Raw genomic sequence first — 21,721 nt, 5'->3', positions numbered from 1 at the left:
AGGACCTCCCTGCTTCCTTGTAGACCATTTGGCCGTATGTAAGTGATTTAACAGTCATGCAGTCAGGATTTGCAGAGTAAATAATTTCCATCTCCATTACTCTATCTTTGTATTCATGAACACTTGCAGGAACATAATATTCTTCAGTTAAATTTATACAAGTTACAAAAATCAGGCTAAAAATAAATAACAACATTTTAAAAAATCAGGCTAATTTAAACATTTGGAGACTTATATTTTTATAATAATGGTAAATGATTTTTAACTTAAAATACCAGCAATTAATGATAGGTAAGTATAGTGAAAATTAATTAATGTGGCTTTTATGCAGGAGTGCAATCTGATTTCAGATAATGATTTTATGTAAGTTTTAACTTATAGTTGCATTACAACCTTTTAAAGATTTTTATATTTTAACCAAAATGCATATTAGTGAGCAGAGTTTAAAAGGAATTGTAAATCACCTTTCTTTACACAGTAGACTATAAGAAAATGTTGAGTGCCAGCTCCTGATATTAAGAAAATTATTGTTTAGTTATTAATATATCTTCTTATTACCCAGTTTGTCATGTGGTGTAGGTTGATGAGCCATAGAATGACTTTTTTTTCTTTGTGTCAGCTAACTTAGCAGTGTTATTTACTTATTCATAGCTGTGATAAGAAAAAATAATGGATTTTAAAAGAATCAGACATTTTAAGACAATATGCAGATTCCCTCTTAGTAGCTCCAAAATAAGACATTTGAGTTTAAGGAAAGGAAAACCAGGTCTGGATCCCCAGACTGGGGATCTGTGTATAACAGTACTGTCCTCACTTTCACCAGAATATGTATTTAAATTAGAATTTTCAAATGTGAGAAATCTGAAAGGAATGAAAAATGCTAGTCCTTAGTATTAGTGTATGATTGGTGTTAGCCAGAATGAAGGTCAGGCCATCATGCTCTGTAGCCACTGTATGACTTACCCAAAGGCAATCAGAATGCACTTTTCTTTTTTTCATTCTTTCTTTTTTCTTTTCTTTTTTTCTCTTTTTTAAACTAATTGGCCCATGTTTAGTTTACTGAATGTCATCTGGACTCAGTAAAAAGCAAGTGACCTGCATTGAATTAGTGTAATTGTAATACAAACAGAATATCGCATAGTTTTGGTCTTATACAGGAAAGGAGAAAGTTGGAAAGATTTTTCTGTTTGATAAATAGAAACTGAAGATAATGGGGATCCAGACCTAGTTCATACTTGATTTTACCTTTCATGTCTTTTTGTAAGATCAGTATTTTGGACTTTTAGACATTTTCCTATAACAGAATATTGGTTTTCCTTTGAAACTTACTATAAAGGAATTTTTTTTTTATTTTTGTTTTTCTTTTTTAACCTTACAAATGAAGTATATTAAGTCATGGATCTAATTCCTTTAATCTTAAGAAAGTTAGCATTGTCCAAAATGGAAGTTCTCTTCCACACTACTAGGATTGCCAGGAACTTGGCATGTTATTTGGCATGTTATTTTCCCTTTATCATGACTATTATTTGCAAGGCCCCTTCAGATGCAATTTTATTAGTTTTTTATATTGATTACATTGTTTCAGAGAGGCAACAGTTACATTTGCCAAAGGAGCAAACTTTGTGACTTTGATCTTATAATTGAATCACTTAATTTGATTTCAAAAGTGTCACTTTAAAATGTAGTTATTCGGCGTTCTGAAAGTTATATTCTGCATTACTTATACCCTTGTAGTAGGACACTGAAGGTAAAGTACAATAGCTATAGATAGGCTAGATCTTCCTATTTTAATCTCCAAGAAACTTGTGCTTTTTGTCTTTAACACTTATTTATGGAAATATTTATGTGATTTTTGGTTTCAGATTTGTCTTCCCCACTGTACTGCATGTCTCAAGGGAGCAGGCACTGGGTTTTCCATTTTTTAAAAAATCTGATATTCCTTGTTGCATAATATGAGGCCTGGCATATAATAGGCAATAAATATTAGTTAAATAATGTAAAAATAAATAAGGAAATTATTGAGATTGGTATTTACAAAAATCTATTATCTAAACAACATCCAAGTACTGTACAGTCTAGCAGTTGTTAGTATAGTTTAATTGCAATGGTAGAGTCCTGGCTTTTCTCCATGCCAGTTTTATCACCAAAAGCAAATTTGTTTCTTCCATATCTCTTTTTTTTTTGTATATAAAATGAGAATAATTATAGTTGTTATCCTGAGTTGTTATGAGAATTAAGTGAGATGATTCATGTAAAACCCTTGGAGATGCCCCACAAATGTTGATTAATAATATCATTGTTGTTCTCTTTTTTTTTTTTTTTAATTTTTATTTATTTATGATAGTCACATAGAGAGAGAGAGGCAGAGACACAGGCAGAGGGAGAAGCAGGCTCCATGCACCGGGAGCCCGACGTGGGACTCTATCCCGGGTCTCCAGGATCACGCCCTGGGCCAAAGGCAGGCGCTAAACCGCTGCTCCACCCAGGGATCCCTGTTGTTCTCTTTTAATTTAGAGGTACTTTGGAATTGTAGAAGGCATATATGGCTTCATTGAGAGAATTATATTAGGTAAACTTTTGAAGAATAGGTTTTGCAAATACTACTTTTTGTCTACCTTCTGCTAGGTTTTTATATTCATGTCACTTAACTCTTATATAGAGTTACTGTAATGAGGTAATAGTTCTCAAAGTGTGGTGCCTAGACCAATAGCATTAGTATCTTCTGAGCACTAAAAAAAAAAAAAAAAAAAAAAAATCTTCTGAGCACTTGTTAGAAATGCAAATTCTTGGGCCCCCATATTAGACTTACTGAATCTGGAATTCTCAGGGCAAGGTTTAACAATCTGCATTTTAACAGGCCCTCCAAGGAATTCTGATGCATGGTAAAATTTATATGTATATTTCTATATATACATATATATACACAGATGAGAAGACTGTGTTTAGTGATGTTAAGTAAGGGGTGAGATATTTTTAATAATATATTATAATTTATCTAGGCTTTTAAAATTTAATGTTTAATGTTTAGCAATTTTTTTTTATCAGTAAACTCCAGTTTTTTTTTTCTATTCTAAAATCAGAAATATTTTCTGATAGAAAATATGTTGTCTTAAGGCTAATTTAGTGACCCAATAGTATTCCTTATTTGTAGAGGCTTTACAACTTATTGGTAAAGAATATTGGCTTTGGAGCTATAGTATCTGGGTTCAATTTCCAACCCTGTCCTTTATTTGCTGAATTTTCAAGGATAAGGTATTTAACCTCCTTATGCCTCAGTTTTTTGATGTACAAAATGGAGTAGTAATCATTCATTGGGTTTTGATGAGGATTAAAAGAAATAATTTTTGTAAAGCCACTTAGTACATTGCCATACACATTGTCTATATAGAGTAAATGTAATACCAACAACAGTTATTCTTACCATGTATAATATGTAAATGTGTCAAAATTTACCTAACAAAAATTTTTTAAAAATAACCTCAGCATGCAGGATGTTTATCATTAAAAAAATTAAAAAAAAAAAAAAAGTATTGCTTAACTAGCTTTAATTTAGGTGCCTGAACTTTAAGGGCTTAATTTCTCTCTTTTCTGGTTTAAGTGGAAGGCCATGCTCTTTCCATTATTGGCTTCCATCTTCTATCCATCATTTACCTCTTCTTTGTTATGGAACATTACAGGCTCAGATTCTTCTCATTTTAAGAAAGAAACAAATTTCCTTTGGATTTACACTATTCTTCACTTGCCGCTGTGTCTCACACAGAGCCATGTGTGAAAAGACTTACTGCCTCAATTTCCCCAGTTCCCTCCCATTTACCCCTGAACAGACTTAGGTTGTTTTTCTCCTACCATTCTACTAAAAATTTTCACCAACTTTTACTTCTATTTAGCATTGGTAACCATTTTCTTCTCCTTTAAATCCGTTTCCTCTTTTGATTTCTGGGATCTCTCTATCTCCTGGCTTTCTTTTTATCTGTCTTGAGCTCTAGACTCATTTCAAATTACCTGTTTAGATAAATCTTTTCTCTACTGTCATGAGACACTTCAAATCCAATAGCTCCAGATCTCTTTACACTGTTTTCTCATCATCCTGGTTTTACCTTTATATATTTTATCTTGGCTAATGGCACTACCCTCTACCAGTTGCCAGGTTGAAAATCTGGAGAATGTACTTCATCTGTCCAATCTTCCACCGTTAGTCAATCACCAAGGCCTGTTGATGGCTGCCTCCTAAATTTCTTGCAATTCCTTTCCTTACTATATATAGTTTCTCTGCCACTAAGCTAATTCAGTAATGAATTATCGTTATTTACCAATTTTTACCTGTGTTACTTCCTTAATATGTCTTGAATATATCCCTTCTTTCCATCTACATCTTTGCTTTTTTATTTCAGACCTCATATTTTTTCTTTTGGATTTCTACAATAGTCTCCTAGAGTTTGGTTTCACTCCCCTTTCCAAAGTGTTCTTCATAATACTGCTAGATTGATCATTCCAAAATGAAACACAGATCATATTATTCCTTTACTTCAAATCATTTTCTTTTGTTTGTTTCTAGGTTAAGAGCCAAACTCTTTAAGGTGTTATACAAAGCCTTGAGGCTCTTCCTACCTCTTTATTTATGTGATGTCCACTTTCCTTTAACCATCCTAATACTTACAGATACTTTAGGTTCTTTACTGTTACTCTCCACTCAGTGTTACTTCTCTGTACCTGTATTTTCTCTAATCTCTCTTCTACAGTCCAACCTGGAAACCCTTCCTCTGGGCTTCCTTAGCACCCTCTGTATACCAACATCACAGAATTTATCAGACTCTATTATACTTTGTTTGACTATAAATTTATTGAGAGCTGCATGGTAGCTTTTATCTTGTGACTTTAGTGTCTATCTAGAATACAGTGCTTTGTGACATAGGTATAAAATAAATGGTTGTATAAAAAGTTGAAGTACATAATTGTTATTTGCATTTTTTGATGACTAGGAAGTTTGAGGTGGATATATATATATATATATATATATATATATATATATATAGTATATCACTAAATCTGAATAAACTTTGAGAGGAAAGAAGAGAATTATAATTATCTCTTATCAACTTGAGTGCTACCATGTGTTCAGACCTGGGTGAGACACTGCATGAATGAAATCACAAGAGGGAAGGACTGATGTTATAATTTGGTTTTCCTTTGACAAAATGTTTCTTTAAATAACTCATCTTATATTCATAATTCGTCATATTTTATTTTTAACCCACTTTAGTTTTAGGGAAACAAAATACAAATCCTTTAGGTTAGTATCTAAAATGCTAATTTTGAACCTTACTGAGTATAGTATGGCACTAGTCCAACACAATCTGTTAAAAATTTTCCTCTGGGTCAGATTGAAGTTGAGAAGAATGAGGTAACTTTAATGTGAACCCAGATTGTACTTCAGTCTTTCTCTCCAGTGAGTTGCCAAATTTGTGATTCTGTTTGTATCTGGAATTGAGGAAGCTGAGTTTAATATGGATTTTTGCCAATGATAGCAAATCTTGGCAAGATAGTCTTGTTCTCTGTGCTTAATTATATAGTTTTATTATAAAGTCTTTCACATGTTTATTTGGAGGTACCTCTCATATATACGTTACTCTTTTGGTAGTTAATCATTTACTGTCAAATCTTCCTTCTTTTCGTAGAAGGCTGGTTTACATTTTTATGCATTACCGTTAGCTCTCTAGTTCTGTCTCTTTGCTAGGTTTGTAGATTTTAAAGCTGTACAGGTGCCTTAGGGGTCATTACATCTAAATCCCACGGTTTTTTGTTTTTTTTTTTTTTGAAATAAAAAATCTCAGTAAAGCTGAGAGAGACTGAGTTTGTCATGTATTATTAATTCATCTTATATTTTAGGTATTGGAATACAGCAGTGAATGAAACAAAGTTCCAGCCTTTTAGGTGTTTATATTGTAGCAGATAGATACAATAAATTATACTCAAACACTGTAATATATCAAGTGCCACTGTACAAGAACAATAAAGCAAGATAAGAGGGATACAGAACGGCAGGGTTGTGATACAGAATATATATGGATGGTCAAGAAAGGCCTAATAAGGTGACTTTTAGTCGAGATCTAAAGAGATTAGTTAATGGGACGTGCAGATTTCTAGCGAAAGAGTGTTCTAGTCAGAGGAAATTGATGTGGTAGTATGTTTGGTGTTTAACAAACAAGGTGGAGGTTTATATGGCTGGAACTGCCCAGGAGGGGTAAGAAGTGGGAGATGAGGTCAGACAGATAGCAGAGGACCAGATCATTTAGAGTGTTAGTAAGCCATGGTGAGCTCTTTAGCTTTTACTCTGAGTGAGACAGGAAGCTAAGGATTGAGTAAGGATTGATGTGGTCTGACATATGATGTAAAAGACTTATTCTTCTTTGTTGAGTTGGGATTGTAGCAGGGCAAGAATGGAAGCAAAGTGAACAGTGAGGTTACTTTTTTAGTAGTCCAGCTAAAATGATGCTGGCTTAGACCAGAGTGGTAAAAGTAGAGGTGTTGAGACGTGGTCAGATTCTGGATATAGTCCATATTTTGTAGGATATGTGAATTATGTCTCAGGTAAGCTGTTATATAATAATAACTATATAAGTTTATAAGTTGGATGTATATACTTATATAAGTTAAGTTGGATGGGTTTAAAAAATAACAAATGACACTACACTATTCTTACCTCTTTTTTTTTAAACTTTTTTTTTTTTAATTTTTATTTATTTATGATAGTCACACAGAGAGAGAGAGAGAGGCAGAGACATAGGCAGAGGGAGAAGCAGGCTCCATGCACCGGGAGCCCGATGTGGGATTCGATCCCGGGTCTCCAGGATCGCGCCCCGGGCCAAAGGCAGGCGCTAAACCGCTGCGCCACCCAGGGATCCCTCTTACCTCTTTTATAATGAAGACTTAAGACTTGAGTCAAAGCCACATAGCCATTTAGGGGTAGAGCTGCTGTTGTCCTTTTTTTTTTTTTTTTTTTTTTTTTTTAAATTCTTACTGACCTTTGGTAGGATTTTTGGAATGGAGTTGAGGTAAATCAGTATGTTCAAATAACCATATTTAACTATAAGTCTTTATATCAACACTTTCAATATAAATTTAGGTTTTACTTTGCAGAAGTGACTGTGGGAGTACAAAACTTGAGGCACTGTGCCTTTGCCTTTAAGTTATGTTATCCAGGGCATTTAGAGTGTATAACTAACCAGAGTGCAAATTAAAATATGGGAGGTACTAAAATTGGGGTATATGGAGTTATAATACTTGCCTTATATTTTATTTTCTAGAACATTAGAATTACTTGGGAGATAAAAGATACTGTGCCTGTTCCTTACTTCAAATCAAGTAAATCAAAATCTTTTATGGGTGGAGCTAAGTCCTCCATAAGTTCAGAGAACTTATTTTGACATGACTCTGTTGGTCTTTGGTTCCTTTCTTTAAGTCTTTAAGGGCCAATAAGATGCTTCAGGCTCATCTTGTAATTTCCCTTCCCCATGCCTGAAACCAGTCACATTCCCTCATAGAACCCCTGGTGTTTCAGACTTCACATCTTGAACATGCTGTTCTCTTTTCTATGACTCATTAGTTCACTCATTCCTTAGGACTCAGTTTCAGTCTCATTTTTTTATTTTTAAACATCAGTTTGGGCTAAGTCATCTTATAATGCCCAGTGTTCACATCTATTTTAACACTTACACTATTTATTGAAATGATCTGGTGTGCATTTTCCTATCCCATTTAGATTCTAAGCTTCTTGAAGAAAGTATTTTTTAAAGAAATTCTTGTAATGGAGGTATGGATACATTTTATGTGCTCAAAAGTTGAACTGGTCACACACAGGAATTCTAATTTGGGAGACTGGGGAGAGAGTAGGGTGATAAAGTTCCTTAAGTTTGGCTTTTGTTTGCTTCTTATTCTTCTGTAGCTATATATATTTTTAATACTTTTGCATTGTATTAAAGGGACATTACATTTCAGTCTTGAAAGATGGAAGCCATGAAAGGTGTTGGAGTTTAAACTATGCTGCGTGAGGTGGTTGTAGAGGCAGACTGCAGTAGGCTGTAACTTGAGCAATGGTTCTAAATGAAGACTTGAATCAGTTGTGAGTGGAGTTTTAAAAGTTGAATATATAGTGGCCTTTAGAATAAAAAAATGTAAAAAAGAATCTTATGCAGTCTTGTAGACAGTTGTTATGAATTGATATTTTGAATTTTTGAGATTCTGTATCCTCTTTCACTCTTTATTGCTACATGTCATGTTTGTGTGAAGATAATCATACAATACAGAGTGCTGTTTTAGGTTCTCATTTTTCACCCTTTTATAAAATAAAACGCTTGATTGTAATTTTGTAATTCACATATTTGTCATTTTAATGGCAATATGTTACTCTACTTTATTGATAATATAGTAGACTAGCCATTTCTTAATAGTCAGTATTTTCTGTTTGCGATTTTCCACCATTACAGAAAGTGAACCAGAACTGTCTTTATACAAATAGCTTTCCATTTTCTTCTCTGGAGACTCAGTATTCAAATTATAGATGCTTTATCTTATAATAGGCTTATCTGTGGCAGAAGTTTAATGGAAATATAGAGGTAGTGTGAAGTAGCTAAGGAACGGGTAGACCTGAGTTCCAGTTTTGGGCACACACACTGGCTGTGTGACCTTGAGTAAGCTAGTTTACCCTTGTTGGTCTCAGTGGTAAATTGGGGTTAATAAAATAGCTGACAGTATTGTGCATTTACAGGGTAACAGATGCCATTGTACTTGTTGTTCTTGGGTTAACTGATTTAAATTTCAGAATAGCTCTGTGTGGTAGGTACTATTATTTTCATTCCTCCTATGTGAAAATAGGCACAGAGAAGTAAAATAGGTCAGGTATTGTTATTGTACCCAGCTCTATCTAAGCTGGCTTAGACCTCTAGGGCTGGTTCTCTTACTAACTCTGTACTGCCAGGACACCAGCCACATCTCTTCCCTTAATTTGGTTCATAGGCAGGCAAATTGGCCTTTATTGGACAGATTAATGATTATTGCAGTTCCTGCAACTGGTGTTGGAGTGAATTGTGAGGTCATGTTCACGATACTTTAACTGTGCTTACTGTAGAAGCTGCACCCTAAGAGCAAGGTTCACTCTGGTTTTTAGTATTCTCTATTTCAAAGTTGCATTTGAAGGAGTGATAATAAAAATGTAGATTTGTATTTTTGTATTAATGTCTAGTAGGCCTGTTGTTCTCCCTCCCTGTTCTGAGACCCCACTTCCATCTCCTTTCCTAACAGTGTTTGTCTAGTGAGTATTTAACTCCTCAATTGCTAGGCAGCTAGTGTGCCAGAGTCTTCTAGACCCAAAAAGGAACCTTAAAAAATACTAGTCCAGTGTCCTCACTTATCTGAAGAAACTGAAGGTGCACAGTCAGAGTCAGTCAGAGGATGATTAAGAGCTCAAGCCTATTTTCTGACTTGGGTTCAGTGTTGGCTTCATTTTTTTTTTTTCAAGATTTTATTTATTTATTCATGAGAAACAGAGAGAGAGAGAGAGAGAGAGAGAGAGAGAGGTAGAGACACAGGCAGAGGGAGAAGCAGGCTCCATGCAGGGAGCCTGACGTGGGACTTGATCCCGGGTCTTCAGGATCCAGCCCTGGGCTGAAGGCGGCACTAAACCGCTGAGCCACCCGGGCTTCCCTGTTGGCTTCATTCTGTTGTACTGTTTGCCATCTTATTTGTGTAGTTTTTTAAAAATTATTATTGCTATATATCCGTTTTAGAAGCTATCTATTTTTATTTGACTTAGTAGCTTGCTGTCTATGTATTATGTTTGCTATCAGGAACAGCTACATTTGTTTGGTTCTTTGAAGTTTTATAAAAGTGCTTTCTCATTCTTTATCTCATTTATTTGTTGTGAAGATAATCTTTTTGTTCCTATACCTGAGGTTCTTGAATCCTTTGTTATTCCAGCATGTCCATTGCTTCTGTACATTCACAAATCCATCTACCTTCACTTCAGGCTTATGTGTTGACTCACTCCACTGAAATGATAAAGTGCAGGCATTGTAGTTGCTCAGCTCCAGCTCTTTCCACATCTGGGTACTCCTGGAGTCCTAAGGCATGAAATTCCAAGCATGGAGACAATTAGTTCTTTTAAGGCACTTCTATTTCTTGGCTTCTTTAGACTACTTGTGATCAGGGAAGTTCTAAAACTTAATCAGAGATTCAATATGTAGTTAAGCAACACATTGTGTAGAAACAAACACAAGGATAATCATATCATTTATTGTACTAACATTCTTCAATCAAAATGGTGTTAGAGATAAGATAAATTATATGGCTGTAATGTGTGTCCATGCGATTTGGTTGGTGGCAAGGAAGGGAGTGAATTGTTAGTCTAAGGCTAGCCACTGATTGCCAAAACTTTCTACAGCAGGGGCCTATTACCTAATTAGCTCATACAAAACCTAGAGATTCTTAAGAGGATCTTTTATGATTCATGATTAGGTTAAATTAGTTGAACAAAATTAAGTCTGTGAGAAAGTCTGCCCATTTGTTATTGATTATCTAACCTAAAGAAATGGAAGTGGAAATAAAAGTGGTTTTCCTGGAGACTTTTAGCATCTCTACATTTGGTAGATCATATAATAAGACTTATTTGTTTGAACTGTATGCAGTTAATTGCTTGTTTGAGAATAGAAGGTGAACATTTTAGGATCTTTATGATAGTACTGGGTAAATAAGAGAGTTAAGTTTTTTATCCTCGAGTTTCTAATAGCTACTGCTGAGGTGAGCCTTATATGTTAAGATTATCTGAAGATAAGACTGCAATTCATTGGCTCAAAGTTCAAAGGGCAGCATTAGCTACAGGAACATAAATCATTGAATTGTTAGCCATCAATCTGTAACAAGTGCAGATGAACAACATTTATCAAGACAATCTAGTATCATTTACCTGCAGTTTGAGGTCAGTCTGTATAGGGGCTTACGTGGGTGCTTTGAACCGGTTTTGCAGAGATGAGAGTTCAAATTTATTTTTGTTCTTTAATTTGAAGTAGTAGGGGCAGCCCTGGTGGCTCAGTGGTTTAGCGTGCCGCCTTCAGCCCAGGGCGTGATCCTGGAGACTTGGGATTGAGTCCCACGTTGGGCTCCCTGCATGGAGCCTGCTCCTCCCTTTGCCTGTGTCACTGCCTCTCTCTCTGTCTCTGTGTCTCTCATGAATAAATAAATAAAAAATTTTTTTAAAATGCTTCTTTCACTGTAAAAGTATGAAAGAATATTTTAAAAAGAAAAATTGAAAAAAAAAAAAGAAAAATTGAAGTAGTAGGTAGTTTTGTGTGCCTTTTCCAGCAGCTGATGTTAACCCCATTTTGCCCATCCTTAAAGCCAGACTAGGTTCCAACTATGGAGCTGAGATTAATTAGGTTATTTACAGAAGAATTTTATTTACTAGCCCTTCACTGTTTGCTATTTGTTTTATGTGTTAGTTTTCTCCTCCACAAGCTGACTGTGGCTTTGAGAGATGTGTCTTATTTTACAATCTGTAATAGCAGGGCTCAGAAAGTTAGGTACTTGAAGGAGCCATCAGGTAAAGTAGGTAATTGAGCCAGACTAAACGAGGCCCATGTAAAAGGGAAAACATCCTGGGTAAAACTAGCCTCATTCCAGCAGATTCTTACCTTGTTGAAATGTGAACTTGATATTGCCTGAACAAAATATGTCCACTGGTGTTATTTGGCCTATGGTGTATAAGTTTGTTACTTTATTAGAATATAGTTTTGAACATGCAGAAAGTACTTGATAAATGTCATTTGATAGGTGCGTGTATCATAAAACGGGCTGTTGAAGAGGACTTAGATGTAAATACGTGTAATATGAGGTTAAGATGTATAAGAATAATCTCTTCTATTAAAGGATTTTCCCACTTTGAAAGAAGATAAGTATACTAATAAAGAAATTAACTCTTATCCTAGTATCAGCAGACTTGGATATTGAATCTTCACTGCTTTGTCCGTGGAAAGTCCTCTGGAACTTTCCAAGTGAGAAGCCAGTGATTGCACCATATTATAAGGGCTTTATTTTTTTATATATATTTTATTTAAATCAATTTGCCAACATATAGTATAACACCCAGTGCTTATCCCATCAAGTGCCCTCCTCAGTACCTGTCACCAGTTACCCCGTCCCCCCACCCTCTTCCCCTTCCGTAGCCATTTGTTTCCCAGAGTTAGGAGTCTTTCGTGGTTTGTCTTCCTTTCTATTTTTTTACCCACTCAGTTTCCCTCCTTTCTGTAAGGGCTTTCAAAAGAGTGATACGGTGAATTGTTAAAATACCTGAGTGCCTTGCAATTAAAGTACTGATTTTTTTATTTCTTGAATTCTAGCGTAATTGTTCATTCTCCTTTTTTTCCACCCCTCCCAAACAATGCTGTTAGGATATATTCTTGGTTCTTCCTTTATAGTATCTCCTACTTTATTTCTTCCATTTCATTCCTGTAGAAATGAAGGAACTAGTTTGAACTCATCCTTACTTATCTTGGAGCATCTCTACTAGCCCCTAACTGCCTTTTCTATTCCATAGTTAGAGTGTTTCTAGGGTTTTGTTTTTGTTTAATCTACTTCTTGGGTTATAAACAACTCAGTTCAAAAACAAATACACATACACTCCAGAAAAAACTTTTTAGGTGTGTACTTTCTTGCTGACTAAACTTCATATCCTCCTTTCCCCTTCTAATATTCTCATTTCCTAGTCCCTTACCAGGCAGTCATTTGTTCGCTTGTTCGCTGTTCCTCCTAATGGAGGAACATTCCATTCCATTCTCTTGCTTTTCCTTATTAGGAGAATGACCTTTCTTTTGTGTGCCTTGTATCATTTCTCTTATTATTATACTGTTATTTAATTCTTTTATTGTTTGTGCTTTCATTATCAGGCTAGGCTAGAAGTTCGTTCAGGGTAGTGGCAATATTTCCTGCTGCTGCTTTGAGCTCCATTTAATGCTCAACACCATGCTTTCTGTGTGGCAGGCACTTAACAGATACTTCTGACCTTGATTACTACTTTGTTATCCTTCATCCATATTTTTTTTATTGTAGTAAAATACACATAACATAAAATTAACCATTTTAAATGTACAGTGCTGTGAAACCAAGTACATTCACGTTTGCTGAACGGCAATCACTATCATCCACCTCTAGAATTTTTTCATTTTTCCCAGTTGAAACTCTCTGCCTGTTAAACACTAGGTCTTCATTCCCCCCTTCCCACAACTCTTGGCAACCACCATTCCATTCTCTGTCTCCATGAATTTGACTACTGTAGGAACCTCATATTAGAGAAATCATATAATGTTGTCCTTTCATGACTCAGCATAATATTTTCAGGGTCTATGGGTATCGTAGCATGTGTCAAAATTTTCTTTTAAGGTTAAACAATACTCTATTGCATGTGTATTTACAGTATAACCACTATTTTGTGTATCCATTCATCTGTTGATGAACGCTTGGGTTGCTTGCATTTTTTGTCCACTGTGAATAGTGCTGCTCTGAACTTGGGTATACAAATATCTGTTCTAGGGATCCCTGGGTGGCGCAGTGGTTTAGCGCCTGCCTTTGGCCCAGGGCGCGATCCTGGAGACCCGGGATCGAATCCCACGTCGGGCTCCCGGTGCATGGAGCCTGCTTCTCCCTCTGCCTGTGTCTCTGCCTTTCTCTCTCTCTCTCTGTGACTATCATAAATAAATAAAAATTAAAAAAAAAAAAACAAAAAAAAAACAAATATCTGTTCTATTCCCTGCCTTTACTTCTTTTGGGTACGTACCCAAAAGTGGAATTAGGAGATCATATGATAATTCTGTGTTTGATTTTTTAAGGAATTACCATACTGTTTTTCAAGCAACTCCACCATTTTGCATTCCCACCAACAAAGCATGAGGATTCCAGTTGCTCCACATCCTTGCCACCACTTGTTATTTTGTTTTTAAAAAAATAATAGCCATGCTAATGGATATGAGAGGTATCTCATTGTGGTTTTGATTTGCATTTCTCTAGTGATTGGTGATGTTTGGTACCTTTTCCTGTACTTATTGGCCATTTGTATGTTCTTTGAAGAAATATCTTTTTGAGTTCTTTGCCCATCTTTTAAGTTGGGTTCTTTGGGGTTTTTTTGTTGTTGTTGAGTTATATATCCTGGATATTATGATTTGCAAATATTTTCTCCCATTTTCACTGTTTCACTCCCTTTTCACTTTGTTGATAGAGTCCTTTGATGCATAAGTTTTGAATTTTTTTAAAAGATTTTATTAATTTATTCATGAGAGACCAAGAGAGAGGCAGAGACACACAGGCAGAAGGAGAAGCAGGCTCCATGCAGGGAGCCTGACATGGTACTTGATCCCAGGTCTCCAGGATAATGCCCTGGGCTGAAGGTGGGGCTAAACTGCTGAGCCACCCGGGCTGCCCTAAGTTCTGAATTTTGATGAAGCCCAATTACCTATTTTTTCTTTTGTTGCCTGGATTTGGGGTGTCACATCCAAGAAATTATTGCGAAATCCAATGTCTTGAAGCTTTCCTCTTATGTTTTCTTGTAAGTTTTATAGTTTTAGCTTTTACTGTTAGGGTCATTGATCCATTTTCATTTAATTTTTTTGTATATGATACAACATAAGAATCCAAATTCATTTTTATTGCATATGTATTTTCCGTCTTCTCCTTACCATGTGTTGAAAAGACTATATTTTCTCTACTTAATGATCTTTACCTCATTTATATTTATTTCATTGGATGACTTTCAACTTTATTGTCACAGTTGATTGTAGTAGTAGTGCTGACACATTTGTTTTAACTTTATTGTGTTTTTATTTTTTATATCTTTTCAAAGAAAATGATGTTTTAGTGATAATATTTTATCAGGAACTATTGTAGATACCAACAGGATCAGTTAATTCATTACATATAGTGATTTCCTAAGAACATTAGGGATTGACTCTTTTGGTTGAAAAAGGATGACTAGATAGCTAGGAGGACAGGGATGCCAGGAAGACTTTTTAAAACTTTTGAATTTTGAACTATCTGAATGTATTTAATTAGTACTAAGATACTAATACTAAATTAAATCATTAGCAATAAATTTAAGTGTTATATTACCTTCAAAACTTTGCGTTTGGAATCCTGACTTATGTATGTATGTATGTATGTATTTATTTATTTATTTATTTATTATTTTTTAAATTTTTATTTATTTATGATAGTCACACACACAGAGAGAGAGAGAGAGGCAGAGACATAGGCAGAGGGAGAAGCAGGCTCCATGCACCGGGAGCCCGACGTGGGACTCGATCCCGGGTCTCCAGGATCGTGCCCTGGGCCAAAGGCAGGCGCTAAACTGCTGCGCCACCCAGGGATCCCCCTGACTTATGTATTTAGAAAAGGAAATAAAAGTCTTAGCTCTATTAGTATTATTTCAAATCACAGTAGTACTTTTATTTATATTTAAATAATCTGGATTGCAGAAGCAGATTGGACTGCTGCTGTCCATTTTGAGCAGCAGTACTTATATAAAACTGAAATGGGAAGTAAATCTGGCACGCAATAGCAATATTAGGGAATACATCTGTTTAATTAGAGAATGTCCTTAGTTTGGTAAAAGGGTTAGAATTGCAGTCTTGTTTGGAGACTGATTAAAAATAATAGATAAAATAAAGAATGATGTGCTCAATGAGCTACAATTCAAATAGAGGAAATTTAATGGGAAATGATTACATTAGTAGCAGATGGACTTGCTTCCTGAATTGCAATCTTACTGGAAATCCTAGAACAGCTTAAATTTGTTTTTCAGGTTTAGAGTCTGATAGAAAGATAGATTTGTTTATTTGGTGTTCTGTCGTGATTCTTACTGTGTCTTTTGGCTATTTCATTTTTGCTAGGCTATTTTTATGATTCCCACAAACCCACCACCAACATTCAGGAAGCCAGAACTTTGGTCTGATGATTTCACTGATTTTGTTAAAAAGTGCCTAGTGAAGAATCCTGAGCAGAGAGCTACTGCAACACAACTTTTACAGGTCAGTATTTATGCATCTAAGGGAAAAATATTTTCTTTATACTCTGTAACTGTCTCACATTAACCAGAATTGCTGAGGGTTTTATTAACTGATTTCTCAAGATGTAAACCTCTAAGGAAATATGGATTATCAAAGACATACACATCATTCTTCTCCTACATGTTCTCTTTGTCTCATTTTTTTCTTTTCTGTTTTCCAAATTGAGTCTTCTGCCTTTCCCCTTTTTTCTGTTTCTTTGTTGTCAACTCTTCTCCAAAGTAAAACAAAACTTCCAAAGGGTTCTCATTTCAGAAGTGAGTTATTTTCTCCACTGTTAGTATTTTTCGTGTTTTTTTTTTCCCCTGATGTGTTACTCCTTGCCTCGGTATTTCGTCTTTGACTTTTTGATCTACCATATGGTATATAAATACAAGATCCTTGAGCCCCTTGAAAAGATTTCATACTGTATATACATACTGGTTATAAGATTATCTAAATACTTTTCAGTACCCCTGGTATGAGTATATTTTATATCCAGAGTATCAGGAGGCTTTTTTTTTTAATCTACCTTGACATTTAATGCAATTAGAAATAATTTAACACTTTTATTTATTTATTTTTTAAAAGATTTTATTTATTTATTCATGAGAGACACACAGAGAGAAGCAGAGGCACAGGCATAGTCCCGCAGGAAGCCTGCTACAGGACTCCATCCCAGGACCCCAGGATCATGACCTGAGCCAAAGGCAGATGCTCAACCACTGAGCCACCTAGGTGTCCCTTTTTTCTTTTTTTTTTTTTTTAGATTTTATTTATTTATTCATGAGAGACACACAGAGAGAGGCAGAGACACAGGCAGAGGGAGAAGCAGACTCCCTGTGGGGAGCCTGATGTGGGACTCGATCCTAGGACCCCAGGATCATGACCTGAGCCAAAGGCAGACGCTCAGCCCCTAAGCCACCCAGGTGTCCTGTAACATTTTTTTTTAAATTTTTTAATTTATTTATGATAGTCACACACACAGAGAGAGAGAGAGAGAGAGAGAGAGAGGCAGAGACATGGGCAGAGGGAGAAGCAGGTTCCATGCACCAGGAGCCCGACGTGGGATTTCGATCCCGGGTCTCCAGGATCACGCCCTGGGCCAAAGGCAGGCGCTAAACCACTGCGCCACCCAGGGATCCCGTCCTGTAACATTTTTAAAAAGTGTTTGTATCTTTATTTTCCCAATTGGCTTAGAGGTCTAAACTAATAAGTGGGTCTCACATTAATAAAACTTGATATCTGGAAGTTCATTCTTTTTTGACCCAGCAATTACACTCCTAGAAATTTGTTCTACAGAAAAATTTAACCATGTGTGACATAACTGATGTGTAAAAGTATTCATAGTACATTGTAACCACAAAAGATCAGAAACAACATAAATATCTGTCCACAAGTTGGAAGCAGTCCCCTGGGAGGAGTGGCTGACAGAGTACACGCACCTGCACGTGTGTATATATATGTATCGTTGTAGTTTATAGTATTGGTTATAATACTCACACAATCATATATATCACTAATATGTTGTATTAATATACAATAATAATTATATAATTATATATTTCATTATAATGTTTTTCATCTATAAACCGTGCATGTGTGTGTATGCATGCGCCAGTGCTTGCAGTGGAGCAGCTCTGGAAAAATAATCAAGAAACTGACCTCAGAGAAAGCAACTATAAAGCTGAGAAGAAGGAGTGGCATGGAGACATACATTTTGCTGAATTCTCTTTTTGAGCCTTTTGAGTTCTGTGTTAGATGCAAATACTGCCTTTCAAAAATTAATTGAAATATTTATTTTGAAATATTTTGAGCATTTCAAAGGAGTTTTGAGCATGTAAATCAAGAGCCATTCGGTATTGTTATCATATTGAGTATCTAAATTATTTAACCCCGAGGACGGTAAGAAAGGAGAGGGGGGAATAAAACAGAAGAAGTGGGACAGATAGGGCACAAAAAATGGTGATGAAAATAAATCCAAATATAACTGTTAACTGAATTTTAGATAATGTAACTAGTGTTTCTTTGTAGTCTTTTTTTCTATAATCTTTTCTAATCTTAAGAAATTCTGGGTTTTTGTTTTTTATCCTTTGAGTCCTTAGGATAAAAAAGCATTTAAGAAATATTCTTAAAAAAAAAAAAAGAAATATTCTAGGGGCACCTGGGAGACTCAGTAGGTTGAACCTCTGACTTGATTTCAGCTCAGGTTATGATCTCATGGGTCATGAGATTGAACTCTGTGCTCAGCAGGGAGTCTGCTGGAGATTCTTTCCCTCTCCTTCTGCCCTTCCCCATACCCCCTTTCTTTTTCTCTCTCTCTCCCCCCACTTCCAAGTAAATGAATCTTTAATAAAAAGAAATATTCTAGTACAATTCCTTAATTTTGTGGATGAAGGTCTTGAAGCCCAGAAAAGTTAAATGACTCACTAAATATCACACAGTGAACATGACTGTTGTGGGTTTATTCCATTTGCCCCCATCTCCACTCTTTCTCTACTCTGTTTTCTGTCCAGGAAGTTGACTTGTATGGGCTACATTAACAACTTCTGTTACTCTCTAGTTCTGTTACCTTCTAGTTGGTTTAGCTCAAACATCTTTTTTTTTTATGACAAGAGCAAATTGTGCAACTGATTTAATAATATAGTGCTTATGAACTAATATTTGCTTTCTTGATTTTTTTTCTGTTGTGCTATTGACCATTCAAGGCCCTCTATTATAATGTACTCTTTCTTGTCTTTTTTTTTTTTTTAAGATTTATTTATTTATTTGAGAGAGAGCACATGAGGAGGGGCAGACAGAGAGGGAGAGAGAATATCCAGCAGACTGTGCTGAGTGCAGAGCCTTCCTCTTGGGGACTCAATCTCACAACCCTGAGATCACAACCTGAGTTAAAACCAAGAGTTGGGTGCTTAACTGACTGCCACCCAGCCATGCCGCTGGTCTAGCTTCTTAACTGACCCCTAGCTACCTCCTTTTTTTTCTCTATAGATTCTGAAATAATGGACTTGTAATTTCTTATACAGACCATGCTTTTTCAATCCTCTGTACCTTTTCTCACACTGTTTTCCCCATCCCCTACCTAGTTTAAAACCCCGTTCACCAACAGGCTCCTTCCTACTCTTATCTAATTGTTTCGAATTCAGATTAGCTACTCCTCCAGGAAGCCTTCCTCTCATCCTTGTTTATTAGGCTAGTTGTCATTCCTTGGTGTTTTGATAAGTTCATATCACCTATTGGTATCCAGTGCTTAATACATGTGTACTAGATAGAATGATTGAGTCTCATTAGACGCATTTGAGTCTTACTTTGCTAGATGCCTAGAAGCCATTCTGTCTCTTAAAGGGGTTTTGCACATGTCTTACATGTTATGGCTCTCAGAGGACAGCCTTATCACCAAATTTTAGTGGACATGTCTATAGCCTACCTGTACAGATGATACCATGTTGATTTCTAGATCCTGAAAAAGAAAATTTTTAAAAATTCATGGTGAATTGTTATAGTGGTTTATTCTCATGGTACAACATAATAATTGTATAAATTTAAAAGAATCATGGACTGAAAGGATCCTTTGAAATTATTAGTTAACTCATAGTAGTTTTCAAAAGATGAGGAAATTAAAACCCCAAAGAAATGAAAGGACAGGTTTCAAGTTCAGCCTACCAGCGCTAGAGTTGCTCATGGGAAACCCAGACCCTGAAGTGGGCTCCTGCTCCAGGATGTCCTTCTGTGAGAATGTGAGGTTGACTGAGAGCTGCCATTACTTGAATTGACCCCTGGGCTTGGCTGTTATAGATGGCATCCTGGTTACTCTTTGCACTCCTGTGACATGTGCCTTATTCTTCATTTCACCAGTTCAGCTAAGGAGTAGAAACTTTATTTACCTTGTTGTCCCTCCCATTTACAGTAGTCAGAATACTTTCTCTTCATACATTGAGATCTATATCAAACTGTGTTATAGTATTTGCTTTAACCTTTAAGCAGTTGAGAAAACTCAAAAGAATAAGAGGATTCTATTGTGTTTACCCCATTTTTGCTCTTTCCATTGTTCTTTCTCTTAGCTTTTCACAGTCCCTTCTTTTATTAAACTTCCTTTCTGTTTAGAGGACTTCCTGGAAACCACTTTTTAAAGATAGATCTACAGTAACATTCTCTTAGTTTTCCTTCATCTGAGAATGTCTGAACTTCTCTTCTTTCCTGAAGGAAATATTTTTATATTCTGTTCATCTTTATTAAAATAACTATATATTGACATATAATTGTGAAAATTACATTTTGAAACTGTATGGCTGCCTCGAAAGGTTATCTATCTCAAATTGTACTTGTTTTTTTTTTTTTTTTTTTTTTTAAATTTTTATTTACTTATGATAGCCACAGAGAGAGAGAGAGAGAGAGAGGCAGAGACACAGGCAGAGGGAGAAGCAGGCTCCATGCACCGGGAGCCCGACGTGGGATTCGATCCCGGGTCTCCAGGATCGCGCCCTGGGCCAAAGGCAGGCGCCAAACCGCTGCGCCACCCAGGGATCCCTCAAATTGTACTTGTAACCTGTCCCTCTACTTTCTCTCACACTACCCCACCCCTTCAATAAAAGAGGTGCTGGGTGGCTCAGTTGGTTGAGCGCCTGACTCTTGATTTAGACTCGGGTCATGAATTCAGGGTGGTGAGATTGAGCTCCACATCAGTCTCTGTGCTGGGTGTGGAGTCTGCTTAAGATATTCTTTCTCTCTCTCTCTCTTTCCTGCTTTTTAAAAAAAAAAAAAGTCTTTGAAAACCCTGGTCTATTCTGGTGGTTTCCCTTCTGTTTATAAGAATTGTAGCAAACTCAGATATTTTAGCTAGATCAGGATGATATAAAAAAAGAAGTTAAGGGATCCCTGGGTGGCGCAGCGGTTTGGCGCCTGCCTTTGGCCCAGGGCACGATCCTGGAGACCCGGGATCGAATCCCACGTCGGGCTCCCGGTGCATGGAGCCTGCTTCTCCCTCTGCCTGTGTCTCTGCCTCTCTGTCTCTCTCTGTGTGACTATCATGAATAAATAAATAAAATCTTAAAAAAAAAAAAAAAGAAGTTAAAAGTTGTAAACATAGTATAGAAATGAGACAATATTTTCTGAAAGGTATTTTTCTTTTATTGCTGTTATTTCTCCATTGGAGATTATTATATTATTGAAAATATACTAAAGTAAAAAAAATATGTAAAAGAAGTAACAAAGTAGTTGCCCTCCTTTTGATCACTGTCAGTTTAAGATTAATTAAATTTGTACATATTACTAGAATAATTTTATTTTTATATGTAATATAATCACCAATCTTGTTTATGTTTTTAATTAATTTTTAATTTTTTAAAGCTTTTATTTAAATTCCAGTTAGTAACATACAGTGTAATATTCGTTTCAGGTATACAATATAATGATTTAGTACTTCCATACAACACCTGGTGCTCATCACACCAAGTGCACTCCATAATCCTCATCACCCACCTCCCCTGTGGTAACTGAAAATCACCAGTCTTTAAAAAAATTTTATCTTTTTCACTACCTAATGTATAGTTCCTTTGGACAATTACATTTTTAAAGGTAATGTAGTTTTATTAAAAGGATTGCACTTTTTATGTGTGCTTTAATGGTTTTCTAAAGACAAGTAAACC

At 35.8% G+C, this 21,721-nt stretch overlaps 1 protein-coding gene across 8 annotated transcripts in view; it reads left to right on the top strand.

Moving 5' to 3' along the window:
• STK3 (serine/threonine kinase 3) overlaps positions 1 to 21,721 on the top strand; it is a 375,334-nt gene that overhangs the window by 235,921 nt on the left and 117,692 nt on the right. For all 8 annotated transcript variants that reach the window (XM_049093097.1, XM_035714551.2, XM_035714552.2 and 5 more), the window contains one exon: positions 15,924 to 16,061. In XM_049093097.1, the coding sequence (XP_048949054.1) occupies positions 15,924 to 16,061 (138 nt within the window). The remainder of the gene's footprint in view (positions 1 to 15,923; positions 16,062 to 21,721) is intronic.

The sequence above is a fragment of the Canis lupus genome, chromosome 13 (genome assembly GCF_003254725.2).
Source record: "Canis lupus dingo isolate Sandy chromosome 13, ASM325472v2, whole genome shotgun sequence".
In the NCBI taxonomy this organism is placed as follows: Eukaryota; Metazoa; Chordata; class Mammalia; order Carnivora; family Canidae; genus Canis; species Canis lupus.
The sequence above is the reverse complement of the archived record's forward strand: the minus strand, read 5'-3'. Positions and strand labels throughout refer to the sequence as shown.